This window comes from Rhamphochromis sp. 'chilingali' (assembly GCF_963969265.1).
Source record: "Rhamphochromis sp. 'chilingali' genome assembly, chromosome: 1".
NCBI lineage: Eukaryota > Metazoa > Chordata > Actinopteri > Cichliformes > Cichlidae > Rhamphochromis > Rhamphochromis sp. 'chilingali'.
In genome coordinates, this window is record NC_137929.1 from 50,121,422 (window position 1) to 50,135,153 (window position 13,732).

General features: G+C 43.0%; 1 protein-coding gene across 1 annotated transcript; it reads left to right on the forward strand.

Annotated features, from left to right (window-relative positions):
- Window positions 1–6,022: 6,022 nt before the first annotated feature.
- On the forward strand, window positions 6,023–8,555 carry LOC308401193 (tripartite motif-containing protein 16-like). Its single transcript, XM_080889312.1, has one exon. It carries the CDS (start codon window positions 6,113–6,115, stop codon window positions 7,772–7,774), a length of 1,662 nt encoding a protein of 553 aa, XP_080745438.1. The 5' UTR covers window positions 6,023–6,112; the 3' UTR covers window positions 7,775–8,555.
- Window positions 8,556–13,732: the final 5,177 nt, after the last annotated feature.

The window sequence follows — 13,732 nt, forward strand, 5'->3', positions numbered from 1 at the left end:
AAAATGGCAGACTACCTGTCACGGTTCTGGGTCCGTTGGACCCAGTATTTTGAGTTCATTATGTTTTGGTACTTTTGCATCATGGATTTTCCTTTATGTTTCTCTGGTACTTGGTGTTTCAGTTATCTTGGTGTTTTTCTATATTATGATTTATGATCTGATACTGTTGTGATTATGATTATGATTTAGTAGCCTTTGGTCAGTGTCAAGTCTGTCTCTGTCTAGTCTGTGTCTTAGTAAAGTGTGTTTTGTTTCCTGTTTTACTTTGAAGGTTCTTGTTCCTGTCTGATGTTAGTATGTGCAGCTTTGTTCCCCCTGTCTCGTTAGCCCTGATCTCTCCCAGCTGTGTCTCCCTCCTGTTGCCGATTCCCCCGTTACTACCCTGTGTATATAAGCCCTGTGTTTTCCCATGCTCAGTGTCGCGTCGTACCATCAGTTTATGCCTGTGTGTTCTTGGTCTCAGTGTTCCGTCCTCACTTCATGTTTGTTTTCCTGCCAGCAATAAAGCTGAGGTTTTTTGAGTTACATTCCATTTTCCGAGTCCTGCATTTGGATCCTCATCTCTGCCTGCCCGCACACAGAGCCTTGACACTACCACCAAATATGAACTCTGCCAACATTAGTCTCCTGCTAAAACCAGGCAAAGATCCTTTATTTCCCTCAAGCTATCGTCCAATTTCTCTTTTAAATGTAGACCTCAAAATAATCTGCAAAGCTCTCTCAAAGAGATTAGAGAAAATAACCCCCCTCTTAATTCATCCTGACCAAACTGGTTTCATAAAAGGTCGGCACTCCTCAACAAACACTCGTAGATTACTTAATTTAATAGACTACTCATACAATAAAAACATCGAAACCATAATATTATCTCTAGATGCAGAAAAAGCATTTGACAGAGTTAACTGGAAATTTTTATTCGCAACTTTACACAAATTTGGTTTTGGAAACTCTTTCATAAACTGGATAAGAATATTATACAATTCCCCAACAGCTCGTATCAGAACAAATGACCAGACATCCTCCAGCTTCTGTCTCCTGAGGGGCACCAGACAGGGATGCCCACTCTCCCCTTCACTTTTTGCAATTTTTATCGAACCTCTAGCAGCAGCATTTAGACAGGCTACAACAATTAAGGGCATAAAATGTAAGAACATAGAACATAAAATCAGTCTCTATGCGGATGATGTGTTGCTTTTTCTGCAAAACACACAAACCAACCTCTCTGAGGTAATTACTCTAATAAACTGGTTTTCAAGAGTTTCAGATTATTCAATTAACTGGCCAAAATCTACAGTTCTCCCCATTAACTGCTCCTTCCATAATTCTTCCTCTTCCCCACTGCAATCCGGAAATATTAAATATTTAGGTATTAATGTTTCTCCTAAGCTTTCAGACTTAACTAAATTAAACCACATCCCACTTCTAACCACTCTTTGGTTCTGTCCACCAGTGCAGAAGTTTTGGCGCGAGATATGTGAAGATTTATCAAAGTGTCTAAAATGTAAAATTCCAACCTCCCCTTTAGTATGCATGTTGGGAAAACTGGATGAGGTCACTACAGAAACTAATACAGTCCACATGGTTTTTACTGCCCTATGCATCGCCAAGAAAACGGTCCTCATGAACTGGAAAAATAAAAATAATCTTAATTCTAGCCAATATAGAAACCTTCTAATGGATCACATTAGTCTCGATATAGCCTCTGCCGCCACAGCACCTCTGGGCTCCTTTGATCGGCTCCATCACCTAGCAGGGGTAGGGGGTCGTGGTTTGGTCCCGCCTTAGCTACTGTGGTTGATATGGAGTTGGGACGGGCTTAGGGCGCCTGGAGGACCCCTAGAGATGTTACCCCTGGAGGGCTTAACCCGGGGGTTGTGTTCATAACCTGGTTAGTGGCTCTGGTCGCTCTTAGAGGTTGTTCTCCTCTTGGCTGCGTGCAGCGGGGCTGGAGGATGGTCTGTACTGGTGGACGTAGGTTACTGGCCTGGTGGCCTGGCTGCCCCTGGGTGGATCCGGGGCAGGCGTGGGGGTTTGGGGTTCGGGGGTGCTTCGCCTCCGTGTTGGGGCTCTGGCTGGGCCTTGGGGGCTTTGGTCCTCGTCGGTGTGTCACCGAGGTTGTGAGCGGGTGGGTGCACGGGGGCTCAGCCCTGGCGCAGGGGGCCTCTTGTGCATCGGCCTAACTGGGGGGCTCTTCAACTGGCGGGGAGGCTGTTCCATCCTTGCAGGAGTCCACTCTGCAGGTGGGGGAGAGACATAGGAGAGGTGGAGAATAAACTTAACCTGGGTGTCTGTTGTCTTGTGTAGTCTGGGAGACGATTGAATGTTGGGGTGGGTACAGTTTCCTCTGCGGTGGGGTAGGGTGGGCTGCCCTGCTCCCTTGCCTTGGTGGACGGGGGTGCCTACTGGGGTCAGCGGGGGAACTGGCCCTAGGGAGGGGCATCCTCCCCTCCCTCCTTCTCCTCCCCATCCCCGGCTACCTCTCTTCCCGCTCCACCACACTCACCCACACAGGTAGGGCCTTGGGGTGCGGGTGTGTCACGAGGGTGCAGGGGAGACATTCCCCCCCCTCTGTCCCCTTCTGGCCACCTGTGCCTCAATTTTATCTCACAACTTAGACATCCACATTACTTACACTCTCATAACACACACATATATATAGGGCCTTGAGGGTGGGCACGTTAACGGCGTCCAGTGGACGGTCTGTGTACTCAAACCTACCTCTGGCGCTGGTGCCCACCTCTCAATTTTAAATCCATGTAGACATTGAGGGTTCTCTGGAGGGGCCGTGCTAACACCTGCTGCTCTCTGGCAGCAGCACCATGCTCTCCCTTGTTTTAAATGCACTTTAGAACAACACGCAGCAACACTACACATGAGCGGGAGGAGGGAGGTATGGGGTCTTCACACACCCCCGTTCTCTGCTAGCCATCGGGGCGGGGGGGCTGGGGGGAGATGTTGGCTGTCCGATTGGCCTCCCTGCTGCTGCGGAGCCTGGGGCGGTCTGCTTGCCTCCACCCCGGGGGGAAGGGTAGCATCTCTTGGGTCTGGGTTCTGTTTCCCCCTCTGGGGGCGAGGGTACCTGGACCCGGGGTATAGAGTATATTTGGGGAGTGTGATTGTGTGTACATGTCCATTTATGTCAATCCTTACGTTGGGTGAGTGCTGAGTGTTTGTATATGTGTGCATGAGGGTGGGAACGCATGTTTGTGTCTGTGTGTGCCTGTTTGTCTGTGTGTATATGTCAGGTCGGGTCTTAGACTCCACCTCTCTGGGAACTCCCAGGCCCTCCAAGGCCTATCTCCCCTCACCACACTCCCTGCCGGTGACTGATGCCCTCAGGGGTCGGTGCATTGGTGGTTCTTGGTGTCCGGGGCTGGGCACTCAGGTATGTACCAGCTCACTCCCGGTGGCTGCCTGGCGCCTGTTGCTCGGTCAGGCCTCCTCCGGGGTGCGGGGGGCCCTCGGGCCTCCGGCCTCTGGGCCTCCAGCTCGGTTCACTCTGGCACAGCTGGCTGCCAGCAGAGCCGGCGGGCATGCCGGTGCAGCCCCCTCTAGCTTCTGCTCGGTGGCTACTCGGTGGCTACTGGGTGACGCCTCGTCTGGGGATCCTCAGCCCTTCCCATGAGGGTGGCACGGATGCCCCTCCGATAGTCCTCCTTGGGCTCTCGCACTCTGGGGCCTCTGGATGTCTGGGGCCTGGATCTCCTCCATGCCTGCTTCATGCCCTGGGGGACGGGGCTATGGCTCGCTACATCCTCTTGCAGACCATTACATGTGGAAACCATTTGAATACAAGCGCGCTGATCCACACAGGTATGCACACGGATGTTCACTGCTCGTAGACTTAAATTACACCTTTCTTGGCTGCTACTTCAAAGCACATTGTGCGCTGTCGGTCCTGCGTGCTGCACAACAACATTGAATTTTTAGTATTTACTGCTGTTTACACTTAGCTAGATTAATGCGATGGTGTTGTGTTTAGTATGTTGCTTTGTTTTTTTTTGCTTGTTTTCTATTCTTTCTCTCTCAACAGGTGATCCAGGAGATTTTTTTCCCCCTTTCTCACTGTCCCTCTCCCCTTCTGTTTTTCTTTTCCTTCCTCTTTCTCTCTCACTTTCCTATCCCTCACTCATGTCTGTCCCGTCTGTAACATCTGAAAATAAAATATAATAAATAATAAAAACAAAGGTCGATCAAATGGACCAATACGGCAATGCCACGATGATCCATTTGGCAAAGTAAATCCATTGGGTATCCTTGTTGGTCTTCAGACAACAATTCTGACGACTAAAGAACCAAATGGGACAGGCAAAAAAAAAAAAGAAAAAAAAAAATTCTGATCACACATAAGTTTAAATCTTCATGTGTACAAACCTAAATAAAAATTTATCATGTACAGTCTGAGCCTCCATGGCTAAAGAAATCAAGAGTGGAGCACCACCCGACAAAGTCAATCAAATAACTAGACAACACAGATGAGAAAAAACAGCACAACAGTGAGCTCACAGCAACAGTCACGAGACCAAAGAAACTGGAAACTGTTCCCCTCAGATAATAATGTTACACCCCTGAAAACAGGGGGAAAAGAATCACGAGAGTGATTATGACTTGCGTCTCTCATGCAGTAGTTTATTGCAGTGAAAATGAGCAGAAACGTTTCACATTCTGTACTGCTAAATGTCACATGGTGGAAGAAAAACACTAAATAATAAACCGAAATACTAAAGTGCTTACTATACATATACTTGAGCAGGTTTCCTGACAAAATGGCTGACAATCGCGGTGTTTTTAGCTCCTGCCGTTATCTTAATAGCCATTACACAGTACAAAACACAGCTCAAAACCGCCACGTATATGTGCACAAAACTGCAATGTAATGCTTTTAACGCTTACAAAACAATGAAGGATTACCTCTTAAATATCTTAACAGTGTACACATTGGAAATATATCAACTTTTAAACACTTTTACCTGAAAACAGGGGGAAAAGAATCACGAGAGTGATTATGACTTGCGTCTCTCATGCAGTAGTTTATTGCAGTGAGGAGAACGCGCGAAAGCCCCCTAGTGGAGAATAGAGACACTACTAATCGATCCCAGAAAAGGCTTACTAGCCGATCACTGATGTATAGATTGCAGTTCTCTTAAGTAACATGAAAGCCATTAATATAACATGAAAAATAATAAACTCTTAACCATTTTCTTACCATATTTACATTATTTTCGTCCTTATATCAACAGATATGAATTAGTATTAACTGAACAGTTTTATATGCAATAGTCATTCAACCTGTCACAATAACAGATATCTGTGTGCTGTGTTTGGATCCAGTATGATTTCATGTGAATATTTTAAGAATCCATTGTGTTAGTCTACATTTTTGTCTTTCAATGCCACGTTTTAATCTTAGCATTTGTTGCTGTTTTCTTATTTCCTGTCCTACTTTGAATGTCTTGTGTTACCTGTGCTTTGTATGTAGTTCTTTTCTTGTCTTCTGGGATTAGTTAGCTGTCCTCCCTTTTACCTTTGCCCTCTTTATCTGCCTGCATATATATATTGTCTGAGCTAAAACAGTACTCATCTCTCAAAAAAATTTAAACTTTAAATTTACCTGAGAATCGAGGATCATAGACTGACGGCTTAGAGACTTGTTTTTGTTCTGTTGGCTGGAGGAAGAAAATTTGTTTCCATTTTGTGCATATTAAAGATAATAATGATGTTCAAAAATATTTGGGCAAACCGTCTTTTATGTTACAGGAGACCATTTTCGTAACTGTGGCACCAACTCTAACATTTTTACCATCTTCAAACTGAGCTGTCATTTGTTTTTCAGGTTAAACACACACGGTCCACTTCCAATCATTCTTTGTATGTGAAAGGCTGATAACTCCTCCCTCTTATTCCTAAACCACAGCAGCTCCAGACTAAATGTATTTCCTGGTTCCCTCCCCTTTAGATCTGCACTTTGAAGATGGGTGTAACCAACATGTGGTGACGTGTAAGAGCTGACAGGCTCCGTTCACTGCAGAAACATGTTGTTGAGATCAGAGCTCAGATCAGTTTCAGTTATAAGGAAGTGAAACTCACACAGTCACTGACACTGAGAGGAGAAATGGCGCAGAAAGGAGTTCAGCTGGAGAGTGAAACAATTTCTTGTTCCATCTGCTTGGATTTCCTGAAAGATCCGGTGACTACAGCCTGTGGACACAGCTACTGCAGGAACTGTATTAAAAGTTTCTGGGATGAAGAGGACAGGAAGGGAATCCACAGCTGCCCTCAGTGCAGGAAGACTTTCACACCGAGGCCTGTCCTGGAGAAAAACATCATGTTAGCAGCTTTAGTGGAGCAGCTGAAGAAGACTGGACTCCAAGCTGCTCCAGCTGATCACTGCTATGCTGGACCTGAAGATGTGGGCTGTGATGTCTGCACTGGGAGGAAGCTGAAAGCCATCAAGTCCTGTGTGGTGTGTCTGATCTCCTACTGTGAGAAACACATTCAGCTTCATCTGGAGTCTCCTGCCTTTGAAAAACACAAGCTGGTGGCCCCCTCCAAGAAGCTCCAGGAGAACATCTGCTCTCGTCATGATGAGGTGATGAAGATTTTCTGTCGTACTGATCAGCAGAGTATCTGTTATCTCTGCACAATGGATGAACATAAAGGCCATGAAACAGTCCCAGCTGCAGCAGAAAGGACTGAGAAGCAGAAGGAGCTCGAGGTGAGACGACTAAACATCCAGCAGAGAATCCAGGAGCGAGAGAAAGATGTGAAGCTGCTTCAACAGGAGGTGGAGGCCATCAATGGCTCTGCTGATAAAGCAGTGGAGGACAGTGAGAAGATGTTCACTGAGCTGATCCGTCTCATCCAGAAAAGAAGCTCTGATGTGAAGCAGCAGGTCAGATCCCAGCAGGAAACTGAAGTGAGTCGAGTCAAAGAGCTTCAGGAGAAGCTGGAGCAGGAGATCGCTGAGCTGAAGAGGAAAGACGGCGAGCTGGAGCAGCTCTCACACACAGAGGATCACAACCAGTTTCTACACAACTACCCCTCACTGTCAGCACTCAGTGAGTCTACACACTCATCCAGCATCAATATTCGTCCTCTGAGCTACTTTGAGGACGTGACAGCAGCTGTGTCAGTGACCAGAGATAAACTACAGGACATTCTGAGAGACAAATGGACAAACATCTCACTGACAGTCACTGAAGTGGATGTTTTACTGTCACCACCACAACCAGAGCCAAAGACCAGAGCTGGATTCTTAAAATATTCACGGGAACTCACACTGGATCCAAACACAGCACATTTAAATGTGGTATTATTTGAAGGGAATAGAAAAGCAAAAGCAATCAAAAAACAACAGTCTTATTCTGATCATCCAGACAGATTCACTAAATGGTATCAAGTCCTGAGTAGAGAGAGTCTGACTGGACGTTGTTACTGGGAGGTGGAGTGGAGAGGGTGTGAAACTGATATAGCAGTCTCATACAAGGATATTAACAGATTAAGGACAACATTTGGATATAATGATATATCTTGGGCAGTGCGCTGTGACAGAAACGGTTATGAATTCTGGCACAACAAAGTTCAAACTGTCCTCTCAGGTCCTCGGTCCTCCAGAGTAGGAGTGTACCTGGATCACAGAGCAGGTATTCTGTCTTTCTACAGCGTCTCTAAAAACATGACTCTCCTCCACAGAGTCCAGACCACATTCACTCAGCCGCTCTATGCTGGATTTTTATTTTCTGAAGGAGACACTGCAGAATTCATTAAACTGTAAAAGATAGAAGATGCAGTTAGTTTAAATGTGTCTTTCAGTTTCCAGTTTCATTGTTATGGTGTTTAATCTTCACATAGATCACCTGTCAGTCACTCTTTATAAGTTCTACTTTCAGATCTTATTAATTGTCTTCTAGTTAATTGTTGTTTTTGTTTGATTTGGCGCTACTTACTGTGTTTGTTTTGCCAAAGAGGCTCTCACTGCTCATGATTTTTATTCAGCAAAGGTAACATTGTATAGTTTGTTTTGGAAATATTTTCCGGATTTTACTGATTTCGCGTTTGAACAAAATGAAGTTTTAAATCAGGGCTGAAGCAGTTTTTTTTGTCATATATGCTTAAGTGTGTCATTATCATTCTTGTTTCCAATATTGTCAGGGAGTATTCTAGTAATATTTTGTATTATGGTTTATATTCAGGTTCATTTATAGTCTTAGTTATTCTATTGTGAGTTTCTCTTATTCCCTGTTTAGCTTTTGATTATTAGACTCCCGCTTGTGTCTTTGCCCTCTGTGTCTCTCTATTTGTGCTGTATTTATATATATGGAGTTCTTGTGTCTTGTTTCCCTCCTCGTGTTTCATTCTTTGTTCTCCAATGCTTGCCATGTGTATCCATGTTTCCCCAGTCTGTCATGTCTCTCTTGTCTCCTCTTTCACTCCCTCGTACTCTCTCGTCTGCCTTTCCTCTACTCCTGTGTTATGTCCCTCTGTTTCCTGTTTGTCGTGTTTCCATGTTTGGTGTGTCTGGTTTTGCTTCCCGTGTGGCGTAGTATATTTTGCATTCTCAGTTTTGTTAATGTTGGTTTTCCTTGTGTTCAGCAATAAAGCTCTTTTTGAGTTACTTTTTGCCTACCTGGGTCTGCAGTTGGGTCCAATCCTGCCTGCTCAAGTTCATGACACTAAACTCAAAATTGGTCCCTAAAGCAATTTTTCCACCTACTGATCTGCTGACTGATCTTTTATAAATGTGCTCTGCTGTATAAAAAGGGTTAAACTCAGTGTCTACTTCAAAATACCTGTTAAGTCCTCTCTAATCTACCAGAAATACAGGAGCTCCAGTCTGTCCACATATTTTCTAAAAATAGTTTCATTCATATATAAGAAAAACTCCGTCATTGCTCCTGGGAGACTTTGGGACACTTTGCTCCATGTGAACAACTACAGTAGTCCATAGCAGATGTAAACAAGGTTTACATCTGCTATGAACCTTTGAACTTTAGATTATTGTTATAACAGCCTGATCTGAAAAATTAAAATTTAGAGTCTTCGCAAATTATAAACATTAAAATCTCAACCCTGAGATGTTAATGTTCCCCGAGATGAAATGTAGAAAAAACTCATGTGTATCAACAATGGACACGTGTGGAACACAGTTTGTAAAAGTTTGTGTCTGAAGACCTTTGCATTTGTTTTCATAGTTTTTAACAATATTTTTGTTAAAACGTTTAAATCAACCATTAATAGGGACTTAAAAAAAGCATATACCACTTCCCTGTTTGCAATATTCAAGACGATTTAAGAAATGTAGTAAATGTAAATGCAAATGTAGTAAAGACAACGCTGGAATCCATATTAAAAAATCAAGTTTGACATTGTTTTTCTAATCCAGTGCATAACATTTGGTCTGAGTGGGTTTTTTTGGCTGTAGCAAACAAATTATTTTGATGTGATTTTGCAAGCACAGAAGTTGTCAGCTGATAATTAAAAAAAAAAATCCTCAAAACAAAAACTGTTGGAGTTTAGTTTAATTATTTTCTTACATCAGATCAAAATCTAATCATGTATTTAACAATTGCAGTCTGCCTGTTCAGTTTTTCTACTGAGTATAAACACACAGGAAGAGATAGTTTGAGACCATAAGAGTACATGTATGACCAGTGAGGGATATCATGTACCGTAATCGAAAACATAAAGCTCTGTAGACTGACTATAGAACAATAAATTTGGGAATTTTGAACCTCGCATAATCAGACAACACGTTTAGTAGAGCCTGGCTTTTCATGTTTTCCATCTGAATCGCACCCATATTTAAAATTTTCCCGAACAATGTTTGGACAAAGATAAAGTTTTGATATTTATTTCATAATAAACACAATCCCTCTGAAACATATGGTCATAGTTTCTGCATTTAAAGTGCCCATGTAAGATGAGAAATATAATGTAATGAGAGGGTGCGGTGGCTGAGCTGTCCTGAAGTGTGGTTAAGTTTGTTCATATAGTTTTGGACTCCACGCCTAAATCCTTTGTTCAAAGATGTCTCACCTATTTACCTATGAACAGACTTCACACTGTTAAGGATGCACCATAATCTTTCTTTCATCAAAAAATATCAAAGAGTAGAATGATAAATAAAGTTTCACGTGATATAAACTGCATGTTTTATTGCAGATGTGTCAAACTCATTTTAGTTTGTGAACCACATGTAACCCAATTTAACTGCAAGTAGGCTAAAGAAATAAAACCACAATAATGTATATTTAGAAAAATAATCCACTGCCTACCACTCCACACTGGTCATTGCTGCTTGTATAACCACAAAGGTAAAAGAAAAGAAACAAGAGAAAGCAAAAGGGAAGAAAAGACTAACACTAAGAGCCTATAGAGAATCTTCAGTGCTCTTCTTGGCAAATGAAATGTGTTTGGGACAACAAAGTGTTTAGACCATGACTCTGCTTGAAAAAAACGATGGCTAGAAAAGATTAAACTAAGAAAAAGAAATAGTGGCTATAAGTCATAGTATTGCCTAACAATCAAAATATCCCTAGCCTGATCCTGGGAGAAGGTACAAATCCTTTGGGGAAGTCTGAAATCAGGAAGAGCAAAAAATTAATTATAAAATGAAATATCAAATGCAGCCAAACAGCCCCTTGACATTGATCCAAACATTTAATCTAGAAATGTTTCCAAACATTTCTAGTTCTCAGAAATAATGCTGCCATCACTTCACTTTTCTCCAAAGGCCAGTAGGCTGCATGTTTGACACTTCCACTATGCCCCCAATTTGTGCACATCTCAGGAAGGATATTAGCCCACTCCTCTTTACAAAAGTTTTCTAAATCCTGTAGTTTCCTTGGCTGCCACTTGGTGGAGCTTTTGCTCCTTCCTCAGTTTTCATATAGGACTGAGGTGTGGGGACTGCGTGGGCCACTCCATGATGTCAATGTGCTTCATCTTTACCCAATCTTTTGTTGGCTTGATGGTACGTTTTTGGACCCATCCATCACTCATCTTCCGTGTTCTGGCTGAGTTCACGAACACTGAAGATTTCATGGTGCAAGATCCCTGTACTTGATTTTGCTGTCATCTGACCACATCACTTTCCATCAAGCTTTCACTGAATCATTTAGATGTCACTGGCAAACATAAGTTGGTCTGTACGTGTGCCATCTGGAGTAGGGGAACCTTGACCACCTACAGTGACTAGGTGACTATGGTCCAACACACATTATTAACAAGTTCCTGCTCTTTAGTTTTGGGCTATCCACCACCTTTCTCATCCTCATGAGTTGGGAGAAGGAGTCTCTACTTCTTGACACTCTGTGACATGCAAATTGTTTTCTCACTTTGATGTAATGTTTTTTCTGGATTTTTTGGTTGATGTGTTTCCCCATTAAAATGACCATAATAATAAAATAATAAAGCATAAAATAGAGATTGTTTACTTCTATGTAAGTGAGTAAACATTCAAATTAAACAGGAGATCAAATAATTATTTCTGTTACTGTAAATGTACATGCTTAGAGTCTCCATATGTTAAAATATAATGAATTAGCCACATTTATCAAAGTAAAAGTAAAACACAAGCTAAGCTTTTATTGATCTATTTTGATTGAATTTTGCAAGCTTGTAAGCTGGAGGAAGTGAACTCGAGTAAGCCTGTTCTTGGACCTGTTCTAACAGAGGGCAGATTGCCAGCTGCCAGCCCTTTCAAATCAGTGCTCGATGAGCAAAAAGGATCAGACACTCACTAAATGTTTTAAAGGGGTAAGCAAGGTAACAAATAATAAAAAGGCACACAAGTTTTATCTCGAGGATGGGTTACTGCTGAGGAAATGGGTCTCAAGACCTGCTGCACAGCAGAAGGGGATCGATGAAGATTGGGGGGTGGTGCATCAAGTAGTCATTCCTAAGGGATTCCGTGATGGCATATTGCAGCTTGCGCATGAACACCCACAGTCAGGTCATTTAACAATCACTAAAACCTATGAACGCATTCTTCAGCATTTATTCCAGGTCTGAAGAAAGACGTTGCCAGATTCTGTAGAAGAAGCAGGGTTTGCCAAATTGTGGGTAAACCTAATCAGATAGTACAACCTGTTCCCCTTAACTAGGGATGGGTACCAGTATCCGGTGCCATGATGGCACCGGTTCTGTCATAAACGGTAGTAACCAGACCGAAAAGCAGCGCACATTTCGGTGCTTTATTTTGGTGCTTTTTTTTCCTGAGCTGTGGTACACTTTAGATTCTAGCCAATCATTTTACATTTCCGAGGATAGTAGGCGGGCCCAGATACGTACGTTCTTTTAGAGCAGAGCTACAGATTAAAAATGCCCAAAGCAAAGCGGTCAAAAGTCTGGCTGTACTTCACAGCAAAATATGCAAACTCAGCAGCCTGCAACAAGTGCTTTAAGCTGATACTGTCAAAGGAGGTAACACCTCAAATCCGATCAAACACCTGGCGACACATAGCAGTTTTAAAGCCGAGAAATGCGCCGTATTTGATAGCTTGCTGCGAGACCTCACACCGTGCACATCTACTGTGGGTGTGGCGCCTGTTATCGGACCCGGAGTTTGCAACATCCCCCAAAAACCCGAAGAGTACAGTCCTGGCCCCTAGCCCTGCCAGTGTAGCAGAAATGATGACGGATGATGATGGCAGCAGCAGCCGTTCTTCTCTGCGTGAGTAGCTTAATGTTGTCCGTGTGTAATTTACGTTGAGTAGGCTAACCACGTTATTACATTAATGCATGTAAGGTGAACTAGCAAACACCGTCGTAGTTACATGCGGCTGTCTTCTTGTTTGATGGCAGTGAAGGGAGCCTTCACCCTGGCCAAAAAAGCTAAAATGACCAAAGAAAAAGTGGAAAACAGTTAAACATGAGAGGTTTTTGGACAAAGTTTGTGTTTTTTCCATTGTTTAAGCAGTGCTTCCAGCCAAGAGTGATATCATATATGCTCTCTAGCTGCAGAAAAGGCTAACATTGTTATCTTTTTACAAAAAAACAGTTGAACATGAGAGGTTTTTGGACAAAGTTTGTGTTTTTTCCATTGTTTAAGCACCGGCTTCCAGCCAAGAGTGATACCATATATGCCCCATAGCTGCAGAAAAGGCTAACATTGTTATCTTTTTACAAAAAAACAGTTGAACATGAGAGGTTTTTGGACCAATTTGGTGTTCTCCATTCTTTAAGCACCGGCACCGTTTCAAAAGTACCGGTTTGGCACCGGTATCAGATAAAACCCAAACGATACCCATCCCTACCCTTAACCCATCCCAGGACTTGGTGGGCCTTTTGAGCGTGTCTTGCTGGATTGTGTGGGTTCCCTACTAAGAACAAAAGCTGGTAATCAGTTTCTCTTGACGATCATGTGTGCTGCAACCTGTTTTCCTGAAGGCATTCCTCTTCAAAAAATCACTGCTCCCACCATAAGGCCGTACTAAGACTCTTCTCAACATTTGGTCTGCCCAGAGTTATTCAAACTGACCAAGGCAGCAATTTTCAGTCAAAACTGTTTAAGCAGACTTTACAAACATTTGGCATTTTATATATCCTCTTGAGCCCTTACCACCCTCAGTCACAAGGAGCACTAGAAAGATGGCATCAGATTATAAAGGCGATGATGCAAAAATACTGTCTTGAGACTGAAAGGAACTGGGATGAAGGGCTACCTTTCCTACTTTTGCAGCTCGTGAAGCAAAACAAGAGTCCTTGGGTTTTAGCACTGCTGAATTGGTTT

Excerpts from the sequence above, each read along its gene's own strand:
- LOC308401193 (XM_080889312.1), top strand. The coding sequence starts at position 6,113 with ATGGCGCAGAAAGGAGTTCAGCTGGAGAGTGAAACAATTTCTTGTTCC.